This window comes from Podarcis gaigeae (genome assembly GCF_964106915.1).
Source record: "Podarcis gaigeae genome assembly, chromosome: 4".
Lineage (NCBI taxonomy): Eukaryota > Metazoa > Chordata > Lepidosauria > Squamata > Lacertidae > Podarcis > Podarcis gaigeae.
In genome coordinates, this window is record NC_139677.1 from 84,439,819 (window position 1) to 84,458,511 (window position 18,693).

General features: G+C 44.3%; 1 protein-coding gene across 1 annotated transcript in view; it reads right to left on the reverse strand.

The window, feature by feature from the left end:
* The window catches only part of PARP4 (poly(ADP-ribose) polymerase family member 4), a 50,928-nt gene that overhangs the window by 9,576 nt on the left and 22,659 nt on the right, over positions 1 to 18,693 (reverse strand). The window contains 14 exon segments of the mRNA XM_083735857.1: positions 1,030 to 1,140; positions 2,231 to 2,296; positions 2,486 to 2,608; positions 4,726 to 4,821; positions 6,094 to 6,174; positions 7,180 to 7,260; positions 8,427 to 8,531; positions 8,535 to 8,597; positions 9,778 to 9,877; positions 11,216 to 11,403; positions 14,722 to 14,792; positions 16,435 to 16,633; positions 17,593 to 17,730; positions 18,094 to 18,175. Coding sequence (XP_083591983.1) covers positions 1,030 to 1,140; positions 2,231 to 2,296; positions 2,486 to 2,608; positions 4,726 to 4,821; positions 6,094 to 6,174; positions 7,180 to 7,260; positions 8,427 to 8,531; positions 8,535 to 8,597; positions 9,778 to 9,877; positions 11,216 to 11,403; positions 14,722 to 14,792; positions 16,435 to 16,633; positions 17,593 to 17,730; positions 18,094 to 18,175 — 1,504 coding nt within the window.

Here is an 18,693-nt window from a genome sequence, read left to right on the forward strand (position 1 = left end):
ATGTATTCATGCATATGTTCTTCAGTGTAAATTACTTGCTGTTTGGTGACAAGCAACTAATAGGTTTAACAACAAGAACAGTAATCTATGATCTGTCGGAAAGAAACCTCCTTAAGAGGATTTATTCTGGAAATATAAACTATAGGCATCAAGCATTAAAAAACTATACTAGATCTGTAGTCAAACTAAACTGTAAATAATATAATCTGGGACTAAGCACTGAGTACTTTTATTGCTTTAATGCTAGTGCCACAGGAAGTTACTGATTCGTTAATTGATCCCATTCAGCAAAGTTACTTCTAAGTAAACATGAATGGATCACGACAATGGAGAAAGGCATTGTCAGATAATTAAGCTTCCCAAACTTGGATCTCCAGCTGTTCTGGGACTACCTAGCAAGACTCAGTAGTCAGGGATGATGGGAACTGTAGTCTAAAAACAGCTGGAGACCTGAGTCTGAGAAACTCTGCTCTATACTGTGCTGTGCAGAGCTACCATTTTAATTCAAGCTGACTTAGTGAAAACCTTACTTCTGGGCTAGCATGGATAAAATCTGGGTTCCCCCCCAGAAATAACTACATCCTCACATGTATTTGTCTCTGCTGATACAGATAGGCTTCTTAGGAAACAGAGGCAGCTCCTATGTTCCAAATAGTTGTGTGTACAACTTATGATTAACTGAAGCTTGCGAGTGTTTTCATGACACAGGTTTAACTGAAAAGTTTCATCTTGGAAAAAATGCTTTCTAGAAGTGAATCAATGAGGCCTTTGAGTTATGTTAGATTAGTTCTTAATCTTGTCTAATGAATACCAAGATTGTATCAATTATTACACTTATTAAAAGGGATTTTAATACTGAGTTCAATGGGACTCAAAGGTCAGACTGTATAAGACTCCATCCTTAAACTTGTGCAATGAATTAAAAAAAATCTCAAAGTGTGCAACAGCTCTAATTAAAATGGCTGACCAATAAACTGCTTCATGTTTTTTCTTGTATTTTTTGCACCAATGTACCTCAAGTTCCCTTACCATTTTTCTCCTTTTCTTTTTCGTTTTCTCCACAAATTCTATTTCTTCCTTCTCAATAGCCACTTCTTCATAAACTCCAAGATCTTCTGCTAAATGAAAGCCAAGCATCGGCTATATATGGGTGGTGAGAGGTGGGGTGGTAGAATAGAAGAAAGCATAATTAGTAATGATTATTGTACTAGTAATAATAAAACATGTCAGGAGTATAGTTGGGATCAAGACTGTGATACACAGAGAAGGTTTTTTTTTTAAAAAAAACTCCCCCCCCCTTGCCATATCCCTGACAAAAAAAAATGCCCTCAAATGTCAGTACAGTGGTACCTTGGTTCTCAAACATAATCTGTTCTGGGAGTCCATTCGACTCCCGAAACCATTCAAAAACCACGGCATGGCTTCTGATTGGCTGCAGGAGTTTCCTGCAGTCAAGCGGAAGCCACGTCAGACATTTGGCTTCCGAAAAATGTTTGCAATCCGGAACACTTACTTTCGGGTTTGTGGGAGCCTATTTGTTCAGGAGCCAAGCCGTTTGACAACCAAGGTACCACTGTAAAAGTTTTCCTCCCCGAGCAAACAGCAATTTCTTGGGAGTGGGGCACAATTCCTCCCACAGTGTGTCCCCTTCTCCACCATTGAAGAGAGTTGTGGGGGATGAAGAGCTCTTAGAATTTGAAATGCAGAACAGTGTCTTCAACCCAGCCAATGTAGTGCAACCTATATATTTTGGATCATAACTTTCATCATCCCTGACCACTGGCCATGCTGACTGGGGCGGATGGTAGTTGAGAGTTCAAAACATCTGGAGGGCACCACATTGGCTACCACTGTTTTAATTTCACTAAATTACATTCCAATGTCTCAGTGTTCAAGACATTTGCAAAGGAAGACGAACAAAGGCAGAATAAGCAAATTAAACGGAATACTTCAGTTCGCTAAGTTAGTAAGAGGGAACTGACCCATTAGATGTGCCTTCCCCACTGAAGTATAGCTCTTGTTTTCATCTAATGAAATATCAAGGTTGTATCGAAGTATAATTGCACTTATTAATATGGATTTTAATACTGAGTTCAATGCAATTCACAGGTCAGGACATGTAAGAGTCCAACCTTAACCTCATACCATTAAGCAAAGGCAACAACCTTAATTAAAATGGCTGGCCAACATGCAGTGCGGTTTCAAGTATTTTATCTTTTTGTCAACATACTTCACGGTCTATTCCGTCCTCCTCAAGGCCTATTCCCTCCTCCTCAACGATGGAGGCTCTTGATGACTGGAACAAACACACACACACATATATATAGAGAGAGGTGGTGGGGAATGAGATAAAATAGGGAAGAAAGCAAAATTAGTAATAATGAAAAGTGCATTTTACCATGCCAAGGACCACAGACCACTTCATGAGATGCATAAAGTGGAATGCATGAAGGGAGAAGAGGACCAGAAAGTGTTGGATACATACAAAACGGCAAGGAGCCGTCTGTTCTTTTGACTGATATTCCATGTAGGGTAAGATGTCTACATCCTTCTTGGCTACAAGTTCCAAAACATCCAGAGTATCAGCAGTTTGCTCTTCATTTGTATCCTGAATATGGGGGAATAAAAAGCACCACAAAAATAAGTATTAAAAAGCAGGGTTATAAATTACGTAAAATAATGTGCATGCTTCAAGAAACAAAAATGAACACTGGAATTAATCTGAACTGGGATGGGGGAAGTCCTAAGAAAAACATAGAAGCTTTAAGCCAGAGGTGGGGAACCTGTATACCTGAAGGAGCGTCTCCACTCCCATCGTTCAGCCTGGACATTGAGGTCCAGCACTGAGGGCCTTCTGGCAGTTCCCTCACTGTGAGAAGTGAAGTTACAGGGAACCAGGCAGAGGGCCTTCTTGGTAGCCGCGCCTGCCCTGTGGAATGCCCTCCCACCAGATGTCAAGGAAATAAACAACTATCTGACTTTTAGAAGACATCTGAAGGCAGCCCTGTTTAGGGAAGTTTTAAATGTTTGATTCTGTTTTAAATATTCTGTTGGTAGCTGTCCAGAGTGGCTGGGGAAACCCAGCCAGATGGGTGGGGTATAAATACATTGTTGTTGCTATTGTTGTTGTTGATGATGAACTACCATACCTAACCATTGGCTATGCTGGATGAGCCTGATGGAAGTTGGAGTCTAACAACATCTAGAGGGCCGCAGGTTAGCCACCCCTGCTTTAAGCAGATTCAGCATGTTCTCCATCATGTGCCGCTCTGCTTGGCTGCAGGAAGCCCCCTCAGGCAATGTTTTCCTCAGTTTGCATTGGTCCATGTGTAACCCAGAGTGGAGCTCCTTTCAGGCGAAGGATGCCTCCTCACCCCACAGATGATGCGACATGCAAGTTTGGTGTTTCACACTCAGGCATAAATGATGTGAGCAGTCCCTCTGTGCAATGGGATGGAGCAGCCAGTTTATTATGTTACATCATCATCATCATCATCATTTATTTATACCCTGCCCATCTGACTGGGTTTCCCCAGCCACTCTGGGTGGTTCCCAACAGAATACTACAAACATGATAAAGCATCAAATATTAAAAACTTCCCTAAACAGGGCTGCCTTCAGGGCTGCCCACCACACCTTTGACGCACCATGTGTTGCTGAGCTATGGTCCCCATCAGCCACAGCAAGCATGGCCAATGGGAAGGGATGATGGGAGTTGTAGTTTAACAATATCTGGAGGGCCAAAGGTTTCCCACACCTGTGTTACATCACCTGGCCTACCCCAATTTTGCAATGCGTCCAAGCCATGAGATCAACAGTTATGCTACTTTGAACAATTGTTCAATGGCGAAATAATCATCTCAGTCAACAAGTAAAACTGGGTAACCAAGTACACTCCCCCTGCTTGTTCTCCAAAATGGAGACCAGTTGAAAATGCAATGCATTTTACAGCTGTTCTGAGGAAAACAAAGCCAAGGGAGAGAGGGAAAGAGGGGTAAGCAGAGAGGCAGAAGGAAGAATAGAACAAAGATAAAGCTGTTTTGAAAAAAAGGGAAGAAAATAAGTGAAGGTGAAAAACAAGTGAAATGGCATCTTTAGATTCCAGGGAGAAAAATAGTATTTAGACTAGACACGAAGGTTATCAAGAGATGAGATGAAAGAAAAGCACTGATTCTGGGGAAGGCATGAAGTCTCCTGAGCAGGAGTATAAAAGGATTCATGGATTACATGACCCAAGTGGTAAAAGGATACAACCCATCTTTGGGTGCTTCTTATTCCCAGCATCTTCTATACTTCTGGTGCTCGGTAATAATAAATTTAGTCATTAATATTAGGTCAATAAGAGAACTTGCCGATCAGAAGGTCGGCGGTTCAAATCCCTGCGACAGGGTGAGCTCCTGTTGCTCGGTCCCAGTTCCTGCCAACCTAGCAGTTCAAAAGCATGCCAGTGCAAGTAGAAGGGAAGGTAAATGGCATTTCCGTGTGCTGCTCTGGTTCGCCAGAAGTGGCTTAGTTATGCTGGCCACATGACCCAGAAGCTGTATGCCGGCTCCCTCAGCCAATAAAGCGAGATGAGTGCTGCAACCCCAGAGTCGTCGGCGACTGGATCTAACAGTCAGGGGTCCCTTTACCTTTACCTTTAAGAGAACTGATGAAGTATGAACGGTGGGCCCAAGGATTAAGTGACAGCTCATGCATACAAAGTACCTCAGTGAATACACGTACCCTTTTCTCAATTGCCACAAAACTTGTAAACTGGGTCACAATGGAGTTCTTCAGACTGAGCTCAATGATTTGGGACTTCAACAGCTGCTTCTTCATCTAAATAGGTAAGACACAGGCAGATTGTTATTTCAAAACAACACAGTGAGCTCTAATCAAAGCAGGTGAAGTATAGGGCTGAAAACAGTGAAGAGATGCTTCTCCGAATGGTGAATCAAATACCGTATTTTTCGCCCCATAGGGCACACCTGCCCATAGGGCACACCTAGTTTTTTTTGGGGGGGGGGGAATAAAGAAAAAAAGTTATTTTCCCCCCAGCCCCCAGAACAGGCAGCTCTCCGCAAGAGGTGGGAGAGCTGCGCGACTTCGCGCAGCTCTCCCACGGCTTGCGGACAGCTTCCTGAAGCCTGGAGAGTGAGAGGGGTTGGTGCACACCGACCTCTCTCGCTCTCCAGGCTTCAGCGAAAGCCTGCATTCACCCCATAGGATGCACACACATTTCCCCTTCATTTTTGGAGGGGGGAAAGTGCGTCCTATAGGGTGAAAAATACGGTAAGCGTTGGCAAACCACTCCCACAATAATAAGGTCAGTATGGCTATATTGTGGCTGCTGAAAAGAAAAGCTGGCTACAAAAGCTGTGAGGTTTTATATTTGAGGGCATCTGTCTTGCTCCACATACAATGACCCCTAGTCCCCTCCCTGCCAGAAAGGGATTCCTTCCCCCCCCCCCCAAAGTGTAACTGAAAACAAACTAATGCATTTATTCTTGCCCAGGGGCCGAAACAGGAACAGGGATTTCAGGTCCTGGGCAGAGCAATCCTATAACCACATGACACCGGGACCCCACATATCACTGGAACTTCAGATATGCCCATCTGAATCCATAGTACTGTACTGCTTTGACACATCATGGCTACGGATGTAAAAAGGCAGCAATTTCCATTCCAGCCAGTATCCACCACAATCAGTGCTGTCTCTGTTCCACTGCACTTCCGTTTCCGTCAAATACTACACTATTTGTCTTGCTATCCATTATTTAACGCAAGTTATGTAGGTTACAGAAAGTACGCAACTATTTTTATTAACTTGCACAATAATCTTTTCAAAGTAAATCTTATATTCTTTAGAACTGATATTTTTGTAATGTGCAGGTTTGTGTAGGTTTCATCAATTACAGTGTAATTCTATACATGCCTCTTCAGAAATAAGCCACGCTGCGTTCAATGGGATACGTATAATGTATATGATTGCGGCCCTAACCTCCTACAATTCATCAAAAGTCATATCTAAATGAGCAGCAGCTGTAACTAAAATGGCTGGCCAATAAATTGTTCCATGTTTTTCATTTTACTTTTTTTTTGGCAATGTACCTCATGTTCTGTTTCATCTTCATCAAGAATCCCTTGTTCATAATCTCGAATGAAGGCTCTTGCTGCAAGTTTGTGCAACATCTATACAGATTGGGCAGTGGGGAAGGAGGCGGGGCGGGGGGGGGGAGAGAGAGAACCAAGAATTAGTAGCAGTAACAAAATAAAGTATGTATATACAAAAAAACAAGTTTTTAAAATAATTATTACAATTTAAGCAACATTTAGGCTCCAGTCCCATATGCACTTACCAGATACTTAGACCCACTGACCTAAAAGGAAGTTATGAGTAGACATTTATAGGATTACTACGCCCAGTCAGGATCAATACCATGATACATTGGGAAGGGTTTTATTTTTTTAAGGAAAAAAACCCTTTTCCTCCTGTGCCAAAATTGCCCACAGGGGTCAATTGCAGTTTCGCTCCTAGAGCAAACGGCAGCTTTTGGGGGAGGGGCACAATTTATCCAACATTTCAGAGGGGAGACCTGATTAGATGACTTTGATTGGACAAACACACCTGTTTCTGCCACCTGCAATAATAATATTTATCTAGATAGGGACGCGGGTGGCGCTGTGGGTTAAACCACAGAGCCTAGGACTTGCCGATCAGAAGGTTGGCGGTTCGAATCCCTGTGATGGGGTAAGCTCCCATTGCTCGGTCCCTGCTCCTGCCAACCTAGCAGTTCAAAAGCACGTCAAAGTGCAAGTAGATAAATAGGTACCACTCTGGCAGGAAGGTAAACGGCGTTTCTGTGAGCTGCTCTGGTTCGCCATGCTGGCCACATGACCCGGAAGCTGTACGCGGGCTCCCTCGGCCAATAAAGCGAGATGAGCGTCGCAACCCCAGAGTCGGTCACGACTGGACCTAATGGTCAGGGGTCCCTTTACCTTTTTATCTATCTAGATGGCAGGATAGGGGTGTGTGAGAAGGAAGGCGGGTTGCACAACAGCAGCAGCCATGCATGGGAGTGAGGAAGGATAAACACTGAGAGGGGGAAAGTGGTGGTTTAAAACAACAGCTTCTAAATCCCCTATTCCGACTTATTTTAGACCCTGATGTAGCTTATGAGAGAAGCATGAGCTCACCGTGCCCGTTGTCTTTTGCAGCTCAGTTGTGGACACCACAGTCTGCAGCTCTTTGTCGTCTATTAGTGCATTTAAAGTGGCCTGAAAGAAAGAAGAACAAGCAGAAATATTCCTTTTATTTTAATTAAATATGCTGAATATTCATATGCTACGGTGTTACTTTTTCATGCAAGTACGGTGACATAAATACAGCGTGTAGCATGATTGTTTAGTATCTCATAAAATGAATTACTCTTGTAGGTCTTAAGGACCACCTGACCCCTTATACCCCTCCCCAATCACTGAGCCCCATGGCTCCAAAAGCCAGGCATTCAGTGTTGCAGGTCCAAGACTATGCAACTGCCTCCTAGCCGAGATTAGACAGGCATCCTCAGGCACTAACACTTTCCTGTTCCTACAGGTGCTTTAAACTAATGTTTGGGTTTCTGCTTGGTTTTAGGATGGCCATTCATAGTTTTATTCTTCATACGGTTTGTTTTTAGGCACACCACTTAGAAATGCTAATGATTCAGCGGCATATAGTGTGTGTTGGCATCCGTCTGCCTTGGGAGACAATGGAGGAGAGTGCCTTTGGAGGTGGAGCCAAACTGTTGGAAGGTTACAGAGCCTGCTGTGGCTGTAGAGACCGATAGGGGGGAGAGATGTTTTGTTGCATCTGGGGAAGATGAAGGAGATGCCTTAAATAACTAAATAATACATGCTGCATGTAATATATAAATGGTGGTTGCTAAAATGGGCATATTTGTCCAGCTGTGAATTTAAGATTTAATGGTCTTACGGGGGGAAAGGGGAGTGTCCTTTTTAGATGATAAAGTATCACCTGCATAAGCATGTGATGGATGGCCTCTTGGAAGAGTCTGCTGCAACTCTACAATTCTACTCTAAAATATGGCTGAGCTGCTCAGCTGTGTTTGAGGTGCCTCCTGTTCGTGCCGAGTGGACAACTGCCCCAAATCCGTGCCTTACAGCGCAACTGCATTTGTCATGCTTACTACTGCTATAGTATTGTTTTGCCTGCTCCACAATTCTTAGCAAAGTCATTTTCACTTCAGCAGAAAGGGACTGTTCTGGATCTACTCTTCAGCTTGTTTGTCGTTCTTGCATTTCTCCACTCTCACTTAAACTTTCCATGTGTGCCATTAGATGGAGAGAAAAAAATTCCAAAGCACTTGCATGCAGCTAAAATTATTGGCAGTTGCTTGTACTACACAAGGTGGTGAGATTAGGTTGGCGACAAGCTTATTTACCTGAGTACAGTGAGAGATGAATCCATAGATCAGAAGTCGGTCATGATTGAAGAGAGACTGTATCTGAGCAGGTGCGTACATTAGCTCAGGTGCATCAAAATCAAACTACTGCCATTTGATGGAAATGGCATTGCACCCCAAAGAAGACATTCTTGATGTCTGACTCTTCATCTGGATGCAGAGAAGGAAACAGAAAATTATTATTTGTTGCTTTCGTACAGGGTAAAAAAAAGGACACGAGAATTATACAGCTATGCAGAAGTTTTTTTGTACAACACTTCATCAGGCAGACAGGGGGCAGGCATATATTCACCTGAAATGCATGGCCTTTTGGCTTCCCTGTGCCCGAACCCAGCCCCAACCTCCCCAAAATAAAAACTCCTATTCATGAAGCTGCCATCTGTGTATGTCCACTCATCTGCATATGTGCAATTGCTGCCTCAAACGTTCACACCATTCTTAAGCACAAAATGAACGCGGCTTTCGTTTCCTAGCCAGATTGAAGCTGGGTTGAGAAAGAATGCATTAAACAGCATAATTTGTCAATAAACAAGAGGCTTGTGGATTGTTTCTAATGTCATGTGAATGGGGGTCCAAAAATTAGCAGTGGGAGTGCACTGGATGCGGAATAAGTAGCAATGTGAAGATACTCTGTCACTGGAATACAGATGCACCCCATCCTGTTTCTCTGTGGGGTAGCAATCTTAGCAAACTTTCCCCGTATAAGCTGTTCTCTCAGAATAAAAAAGAAATGGGCAGGGTACTTCTAGACTGGTTCACAGACAGCAATGCACGTTGAAGCATTTGATATACCACAAACACAGGGACATTGGCCTCTTATCTGAGCATGAAGTGCCTCAACAAGATTTCATATATTTTCCACATAAGCCACAGGTTCCCTCATCTCAACATCACAGTAAAACAAAAAAGTGAAAGCCTCCCCCAAATATTCCCACAGAGCATAGGTGCCAGGTCCCAGAGGCCCTGTGTGCCATGGCTCCCACAACATTTTAAGTGAGCGGGCCGGGAACATGCAAAGTTTGGCACAGCCGCATGCACACCCCCCCCCCCAGCATGCGAGCTACATCATCACGCCCCCCGGCGTGTACCCACTACATCATTGCACCCAGATAGGGATGTGTGATGATGTAGCACATGTGTGGCAGGGGCGTGATGATGTAGTGCACACACTACAGTGCCCCCCCCCCGGTAAGGACACATGGCCCTGGGCACCCGCAGTAGTGGGGGGCAAGACAGCGCCACTGCCACAGAGGAAGCTTACGAAAGCAATCTCACAAAAGGAGCTGGCCCCTCTGTGACTACAGAAAAAAAGATATTAAAATATACTTGCCTTTCTCTCCCAGTTGTATTTGGATTTTGCATCAAAATATTCAAAGGCTCCAGCTCCATACTGGGCTAAAGATCTCAGCATGTGACGATTTGCTGCGGGGCTAATGCAATTTGTAAAGGTTTAAGTAAATGGCCAGTTTGAATGAGATGTGGAATTTAAAAGGGTGGGGAAACTGCAGGAAAATATCAGCCTGAAGAGACAACACTGAATATTTTGCTTAGTATATCCTGGACATTCGAAGCAACTAACTCCCTGCTTGCACTGGGTTGCGTTCTGGGTCACTGCGTTCTGTGTGCATTGGCGGAGCAAGTATAAACCTGCCCTGTACTGCCCCCTTCCAGGGCCAGAAACAGTGTGCGCATCAGCCATTGCACATGCCTTGGTCCCACTCAAAATGGTTGTTCCCTCTACTTCAATTGAACCACATACCTTAAATAAGAAACCTTTGTCCAGCTTCTACTTGTAGCAGAAAGCTGGGCAAAGCTAGCCAAGAGATTTGGGAGGGCAGATAGCTCAATAGCTGAGGACATACTTTGTGTGTATAAGGAACAAGTATGAAGACCACAGGTTCAGTCAAGCTAAGCTACCGTTGCTGCTCCTGGCTTGTAGTGCTTTGTCACTGCTAACCGTGCTCCACACCTGCACTCCCTGCCTTGCTCTGAGAAATGGAGGGGTCCTTCCTCAGAAAGAGGCAAGTCTGGGAGGAGTGGCTCAGGAGGGAGCCTGCACCTCCATCACTCTTCCGGAGTAGTTGGATATCTTTTAAAATTATTAATGGAAATACAACCCAAGTTGTATTTAAAATACTCTAAAGCCTAAGATGCAAATTCACCACCCCCCCAGCCCCTGCCAATAGCCTCACTTTGCCTAATGAGTAGGTCATGAGTAGGTTATTTTGCCTAATGAGTAGGTCTGTCTCCACTCAAAAGGATCTCAAGGAAAACAGATGGTCGGAATGAACAATACTGAGCTAGATAAACCAAGACTTTGACTTAGGATATGAAAGCTTCATATTTTAGCTTCTAAGGGTGGGTTGGTGGGGGGTTCCAAATAGTGCACTTGTACACCCTCAGGTACAACCTGGTTTCTCCCCACAAGTTTACACTGCCAAGTGCTGCGGTGACAAACCATATTATCAATTTGCTTACATTATTGTCCCTTTATCTTAACATTGATACAAAATGCAATTATGATCCCAGATAATTATCCTTTACAGAAGAGAGCTCAAGGACACACATTATTTAAAATATGTGCAAACATTATAATAATAATAAAAAAAATCAGATACCTGACTACTGGCCTGAGCGCTACTGATGCCCCAAGTCTGCCAACCAAAGCAAATGACTCACTCTACCACCCGAAAAGCCTGGCATATTATAAATACACTTTGTAATTTTCCCAGAGCACAAAACAAAGTGTTCAGTCAATTTGGACCTACCCCACTCCGCATGTGAATATTCTAGTGTGGTGTGTATTTTTCTTCAAAATCTGCAAGGTCGTGCCTTCGTTCTGAATATGTCCATCAGATATAAGAAGAATGTTGCGCCTGCTTTTAGAAGGGTACAGCAAACTCAGGTAATGCAAAACCTTCCATATATCGGAATTCCCCATTGAAGCTGTGGCAGACTAAGAAGGAGGAAGGTAACAAGAAAGGGTAATTTTTAAAAAAGGTATTTATTTTCTAGTTGCAAAATTGTACACATATAAATTATAAAACATAACATGACATGACTAACGAAAAAATGGGGCACTAGGGGAGGATAAAATACTAAACGTTTTATTTTACAGTACATAATAAGGAGGCGGTTACAGTAAACCAGCAAAATGAGTTCACCAGTAAGTCAACTTGGAAAATACAAAGTGATATGCGTGAGCTAATGAGTAGTGCCTGCTTTTCTATGCCATATTGCAATATATGTTGTGGGTATTTCTTGTCCATGTTTATATATATATATATATATATATATATATATATATATGCAGGTTTTGGTGTCCTCGGGTGTCTTCCCGTGTAAAAGTTGGGGTGTCTAGGCGACGTTTCGACGAGGTCTCACTCGTCATCTTCAGGCTGGTGCTTTCGGCTTCTTGTTACTGGAACAGAGCGGGATCTCAATGTTTGAGTTCCTATAAATACTGTAGAGGGGGTGTGGTGTCTAGCCTCCAATGTTCTGGGCAGAGAGGAAGTTCCCAGGCTAGTGTGCCTTTTCTTCTTTTGTTCCTTAATTACTTGAGAGATACCTTGAGTGATTTCTTGAGTGATATCCTGAGTACCACTTAGGTGGGTCATTAGGTGTGGATTAGTTGCTAAAGTCTTTGTGTCTTGACCTCTTGAACTTTGTGAAGAGTTTTCCTGAGAAGATGGCTGTATTGCACTTAGTTGTGCTTTGGCTTGGCTTCGTGTATAGGGGCGAGCTGTGGTTTTGTGGCTTGTGTCAGCCAGATCTGTGTAGGGATTGCAGGGGGGTGCAGCATCCGGAGGTGCCACCATGGATTGGCTACTGGATGGTGTCAGTAATTCATCTGTGGAGAGGGTCTGGGTTTGGGTCTGGTGTGGTTGATTGGTGTTGGCGTTCTGTGTGCCTCTGGATCTGGTGTCAGTTTTTGTGGGGAGGGCTAATTTCCAGATGTCTGGCAAGCGGGATGTGTAATTTGTAATTTGGCCACACGGGAAGGAAAAACTGGATAGCTTCCTCACACATCTCAACAACTTACACCCCAAAATACAATTCACTATGGAAATAGAAGCCAACAACCAACTTCCCTTCCTTGACGTCCTAATCTACAAAAAACCTGATGGCTCCCTAGGACACACTATCTACCGGAAAAAAACACACACCAACCGCTACTTACATGCACAATCACACCACCACCCTGCACAAATAAACTCCGTAGCCAAGACTCTCATCTCCAGAACCAAACGCCTGGCTGACAAAGACCACTTGACAACTGAGTTACAGAATCTCTCAAATGTGTTAATTGCCAATGGATACCAGCAAAACAGGATTATGAAGCTAATCCAAAAGGAAACACCCCCCAAAAACCAAGACACAGAAGAAAACAATGGCATGGCCCTCCTTCCTTATATCAAGGGCACTACAGATAAAATTAGCAAAATCCTCCATAAACACAATATCAAAACAGCCTTTTGCACCAACCAAAAAATAGCCAATATCCTCAGAAACCCCAAGGATAAAATCCAGTTGGAAAACCAAGGGATCTATGAAATACCCTGCAAAGTCTGCCCAGCCACGTACATTGGACAAACAAACAGACGAATAAATGCACGTATCGCAGAACACAAGAATGCCGTCAAAAAAGAAGAAAAAACTTCCTCTCTTTTCCAACACATGAAAGAAACAGGACACGAAATTAATTTTGCAGATTCCAAATTGCTCTTTAACACGGAACATCACCACAAGAGAATAATCATGGAAGCCATCGAGATAGAGAAACACCCTCACAACATGAACAAGCGTGACGACACATCCCGCTTGCCAGACATCTGGAAATTAGCCCTCCCCACAAAAACTGACACCAGATCCAGAGGCACACAGAACGCCAACACCAATCAACCACACCAGACCCAAACCCAGACCCTCTCCACAGATGAATTACTGACACCATCCAGTAGCCAATCCATGGTGGCACCTCCGGATGCTGCACCCCCCTGCAATCCCTACACAGATCTGGCTGACACAAGCCACAAAACCACAGCTCGCCCCTATACACGAAGCCAAGCCAAAGCACAACTAAGTGCAATACAGCCATCTTCTCAGGAAAACTCTTCACAAAGTTCAAGAGGTCAAGACACAAAGACTTTAGCAACTAATCCACACCTAATGACCCACCTAAGTGGTACTCAGGATATCACTCAAGAAATCACTCAAGGTATCTCTCAAGTAATTAAGGAACAAAAGAAGAAAAGGCACACTAGCCTGGGAACTTCCTCTCTGCCCAGAACATTGGAGGCTAGACACCACACCCCCTCTACAGTATTTATAGGAACTCAAACATTGAGATCCCGCTCTGTTCCAGTAACAAGAAGCCGAAAGCACCAGCCTGAAGATGACGAGTGAGACCTCGTCGAAACGTCGCCTAGACACCCCAACTTTTACACGGGAAGACACCCGAGGACACCAAAACCTGCATTCCTGTACCCGTGAAAATCTACGAAAGCATATATATATATATATATATATATATATATATATATATATACACACACACACACACACACACACACACACACACACAGAAAGGGTCATTTTAGACCCTTGTTTTTAACCAACTAGTAATCAGGTGCGGATAAGGGTGGTCAATTGCTCCACTCAAGTTTTACCCATCACACAGATATTGTGTGTGGCTGCAGTATTAGTTCAGGGTCCCATTTCACTTGTGGGAAACCACGCTGTAATTTGGGTGCAAATAAATTTTCTCAGTGTTGAAAGACATGAGCACACTGTTATTCACTAAAGATACAATCAGATGAAGCTGCTTTGCACCATCATGCCACCCGTCTACTGAGACTTGTAGCAGCAGAGAAATAAGGGAGCTTCATAACCCGGCTGAAGCCAAGCCTAGCTGGAGTGGGTCAGTATTGGGGTGAGAAACTGCCTGGGAACCCTGTGGATTTTTAAAAGCTTCATGTGTGTATTTTTTTAAATGTGCTTTTATTCAACATAATCCATAAAAGGGTGATACTGAAATGTGGGGAATGAAGGAATATGAAACTAACGGATAAGAGCCAACAACGGAGATCTTGTTACATGAGGGGAAACACTTTATTATTATATTTGGCAGACCACAAAAGACTTAAGTGCACAGATGGAATGAATGAATGAATGAATAAATTATTCATACCCCACCCATCTGGCTGGGTTTCCCCAGCCACTCTGGGCAGCTCCCAACAGAATATTAAAAATATGCTAAAACATATGCACTTACTATAATAAAGTTTTTCAAAGCTGCAAGATCCGCCATGTGGGGTTTAGGATTGAAAGGAAATTCTTCAAAACCTGTACAGGAAAACCAGAACAACACAGAACTTTATTAATAATGGAAGTTCTGTATTTTTGCAGTGGAACCCTATGCAAATCTATGCCAAAGTACGTCTCACTGGGTTAAACGAAGCTTACTCCCAGGTTAAGCGGTGTATAGCAAAGAAATAGCATGCTGGCAGAGAAATCCAACATCAACGTCCCTTTTTGTCAGGCTGTGGGGGTGTGCACTGTGCAGAGGTGTCCTTCCACTAAGCTCTGATGGCTGAGTTGGCTTCCTGCCAGGCACTGACCTTCTGCCAGCCGAAAATGCAAGGAGGCAGCTTGCTGGGCTATTTCTGCTGCCGGGCCAGTGGTAAGCCCTGATATGAGAAATTATCAGGAAAGGAAGAAAAGAGGGATGAGCTGCCCCAGGATTCCTGTCATTGGGTCTGATCTGGACCTGATCATTGTGCCAACCCTGAGCAGAGGGTGGGATTGCACCCTTAAGGTGCTAAATAAAACAATAAGCCACTTAGGTAGCCCAGCTCTACCTCTCTTTCAAATCAGAACCAGTGAAGGCGGTGAAGGTCCTGTGTGAGTGCCTGGAGGCGGTTGGAGGATGGATGGCGGCTAATGGATTGAAGCTGAATCCTGACAAGACAGAAGTACTGTTTTTGGGGGACAGGGGGCGGGCTGGTGTGGAGGACTCCCTGGTCCTGAATAGGGTAACTGTGCGTAGCCTGAAGGACCAGGTGCGTAGCCTGGGAGTCATTTTGGACTCACAGCTGTCCATGGAGGCACAGGCCAATTCTGTATCCAGGGCAGCTGTCTACCAACTCCACCTGGTACGCAGGCTGAGACCCTACCTGCCCGCGGACTGTCTCGCCAGAGTGGTGCAGGCTCTAGTTATCTCCCGCTTGGACTACTGCAATGCGCTCTACGTGGGGCTACCTTTGAAGGTGACTCGGAAACTACAGCTAATCCAGAATGCGGCAGCTAGACTGGTGACTGGGGGCGGCCGCCGAGACCACATAACACCGGTCTTGAAAGACCTACATTGGCTCCCAGTACGTTTCCGAGCACAATTCAAAGTGTTGGTGTTGACCTTTAAAGCCCTAAACGGTCTCGGCCCAGTATACCTGAAGGAGCGTCTCCACCCCCATCGTTCTGCCCGGACGCTGAGGTCCAGTGCCGAGGGCCTTCTGGCGGTTCCCTCATTGCGAGAAGCAAAGCTACAGGGAACCAGGCAGAGGGCCTTTTCGGTAGTGGCGTCCGCCCTGTGGAACGCCCTCCCATCAGATGTCAAAACGATAAACAACTACTTGACATTCAGAAGACATCTTAAGGCAGCCCTGTTCAGGGAAGTTTTTAATGTATGATATTTTTGTGTTTTCTGGTTTCTATGGAAGCCGCCCAGAGTGGCTGGGGAAACCCAGCCAGATGGGCGGGGTACAAATAATAAATTATTATTATTATTATTATTAGGGATGCCTCCCGATGAAAGAAATAATATGCATTTTAGACAACAGCATCAATCCAAATTGCAAATGTCTGCATAAAGCCAACGGATCAGCCCTGAGCCTTAGGGTGCTCAAAAATCACACACTGCATGGAGAGTGAAATATACAAAGAGAGAGAAAGAGAGAAACGTGTCATAGTTCAAGAGCTCTTTTCTTACTTGTGCCGAATCTGATAACGCTTATATTTCTCGTAGTAAAAGTACACAACTCTAGAGCATAGAGGGCAATCTGCTTGGCTTGCTGGAATGTCGAACCTCCCATGGAATTGGAGCAATCGAGGCAGATTACGGTTTCCCCGCTGATGCTTAGAGGGTCAAGTGCCGATTCGAACTCCGGTTGAAACACAAGCATGCAGGCCTAAAAGGACAAAGATGGGCAACAGCGACGAAGCCTTAGTTCACCAGGGGTGTCAGGCAAATGTCCACAATGCCAAAACAAGAGAGAAAGGCACAGCCAGAAGTTAGAAAGGTCAGCAAACCTGTGTATTTGCTGGGATCCAGAAACTGGCAAAGGACCTGCCAGTCTTCTTTGCTTGCCACGAACACCATCATATTTTTTTAAAAAAGTAAACTGGCCAGATGCATACAAGATGCTTCAGGAAGGATTCTTTAGTGGACCCAAGAGAGAGTACTGAACTGCTGCAGGGTAAGCACACCTGGAGGAGGAAGGCATAACTGGCAGCTGCGCCGAGCAGAAGGCTTGAACCAATGGTGGCTGCAACGCCAGGTGGGACCCTAAACAAGGATGGCAGCAGGGTCAGCCCCCGTGGGCTGGGCCGTAGCACGTGGGCTCCAACAGGGCTGTAGGTTTGAGCCCCATGCTGGGAAAAAGATTCCTGCATTGTAAGGGGGGTTGGACTAGATGACCCTTGTGGTCCCTTCCATCTCTACAATTCTATGATCTGCTTGGCTGTGCAGGGCCTGATCTTTGTTTATAACATGCAGGGTTAGAAGCAGGCATGGAGAGGAAATCTAACCTATTGCGGTCTTGAGAAAAAGCCCTTTTCTAAAGCTGAGAGAAAATTCCCAACTGGGCCCTGTTAATTATCAGCTTCCCTCTTTTGCCAACGCTGCTTGCTTTTAAAAGAAATCTGCACATTAAATGAAAACTTAACATCATGTCTAGTTTGTTCTATAAGAACAGATGCTGATCTCTTTCATGCTGCTCTAATGGTTTTTTTTTTTTTTAGTTATTATTTTCACAGCTGCTGCATTTTTATTGTTTTCTTTCAATGTACTATAAGTAAACTGCCCCTGGAAGATTCATTCAAAGATGCAATAGAAAATATCTTAAAGAAAGAATAAAATGAGAATTACCTCAGTCTCATTGCCCGGGTGCTTTTCTACCCACATTCTGGGCAAATGAACATCACCGATAAGGATTTCCATTGCAAAGCCACTGGTGTCCAAGAAACTGTTGTCAACAGTCCGAACCACAGCTTTACAGTCAGTTTTCTGAAAGTGGGAAGGGAGGGGAGAGAGAAAGGGGGGGCTCTGTTGTTGCAAAAAGGCCTGAATAATTTGCATCCTAATCTTTTGAGAGGTCCCCTCCCAATTTAGCTCCCCCACACAAAAATATGATGTACAGTGGTACCTTGGTTTACAGCCATAATCTCTTCCAAATGTCCATTTGTAAACCAAAACAGGTTGTAACCCAAGGTGCACTGTGGCGACCACACCCCCGGATTCTTTAGAGTTCTGTTCATTCTCTCTACCTTTCCAGAACTCTGGGGTCTATAAGCAGTATGCACCCCACCCCCAATTACGAACTGCCCTGCCCTGCCCTGAGAAACAGATGTACCAGGGAGATTTGCTTACCTTTATTTCAAGCTGATGTGTCCAGCTGCTAATGTGTTTAATTTCAAAGGGCATTTCAACTGACATTTCCAAAGAGAACCCACTGAGATAGAGAAATCATATGTTATATAATAGGTTAGGATTGGTGTGTGATACACATACACACCCCATAAGGACCAACATAGCATGTTTTCTTTCATATTCACTAGATTTCACTGTAATCAAAGTGCTAATTAATCAAAGTTCCACCTAGCAGAAAAACAGCTTTGTAGATGATACATAAAATATGCTATTTCACTATGACTTGGATCCTAAGGTATATTAATGGAAGGTAAAGGACGTTTATGAAAGGTAAGATTCCTGTCCACTCCTTCTCGCTGCAAATCTCCAGGAAAACCATCTCTAGAGGGCCCGGGACCCTTCTGCACAGCAGGGGAAAGGGCAATGGAGGCAGCTGGGAGAGGAGGTGGAATAACACCAAATGAGGGTCCAAGCCTAAAATAAGCTCTGCCACAGTGGGGAGCAGAAACAGGCAGTCCATTTTGGACAGTCGCCCTTCAACTTGCAGAGGGAGGCAGGGTCAGAGGGCATAGCTAATATACTTGTCCCCAAAGCTCCTCC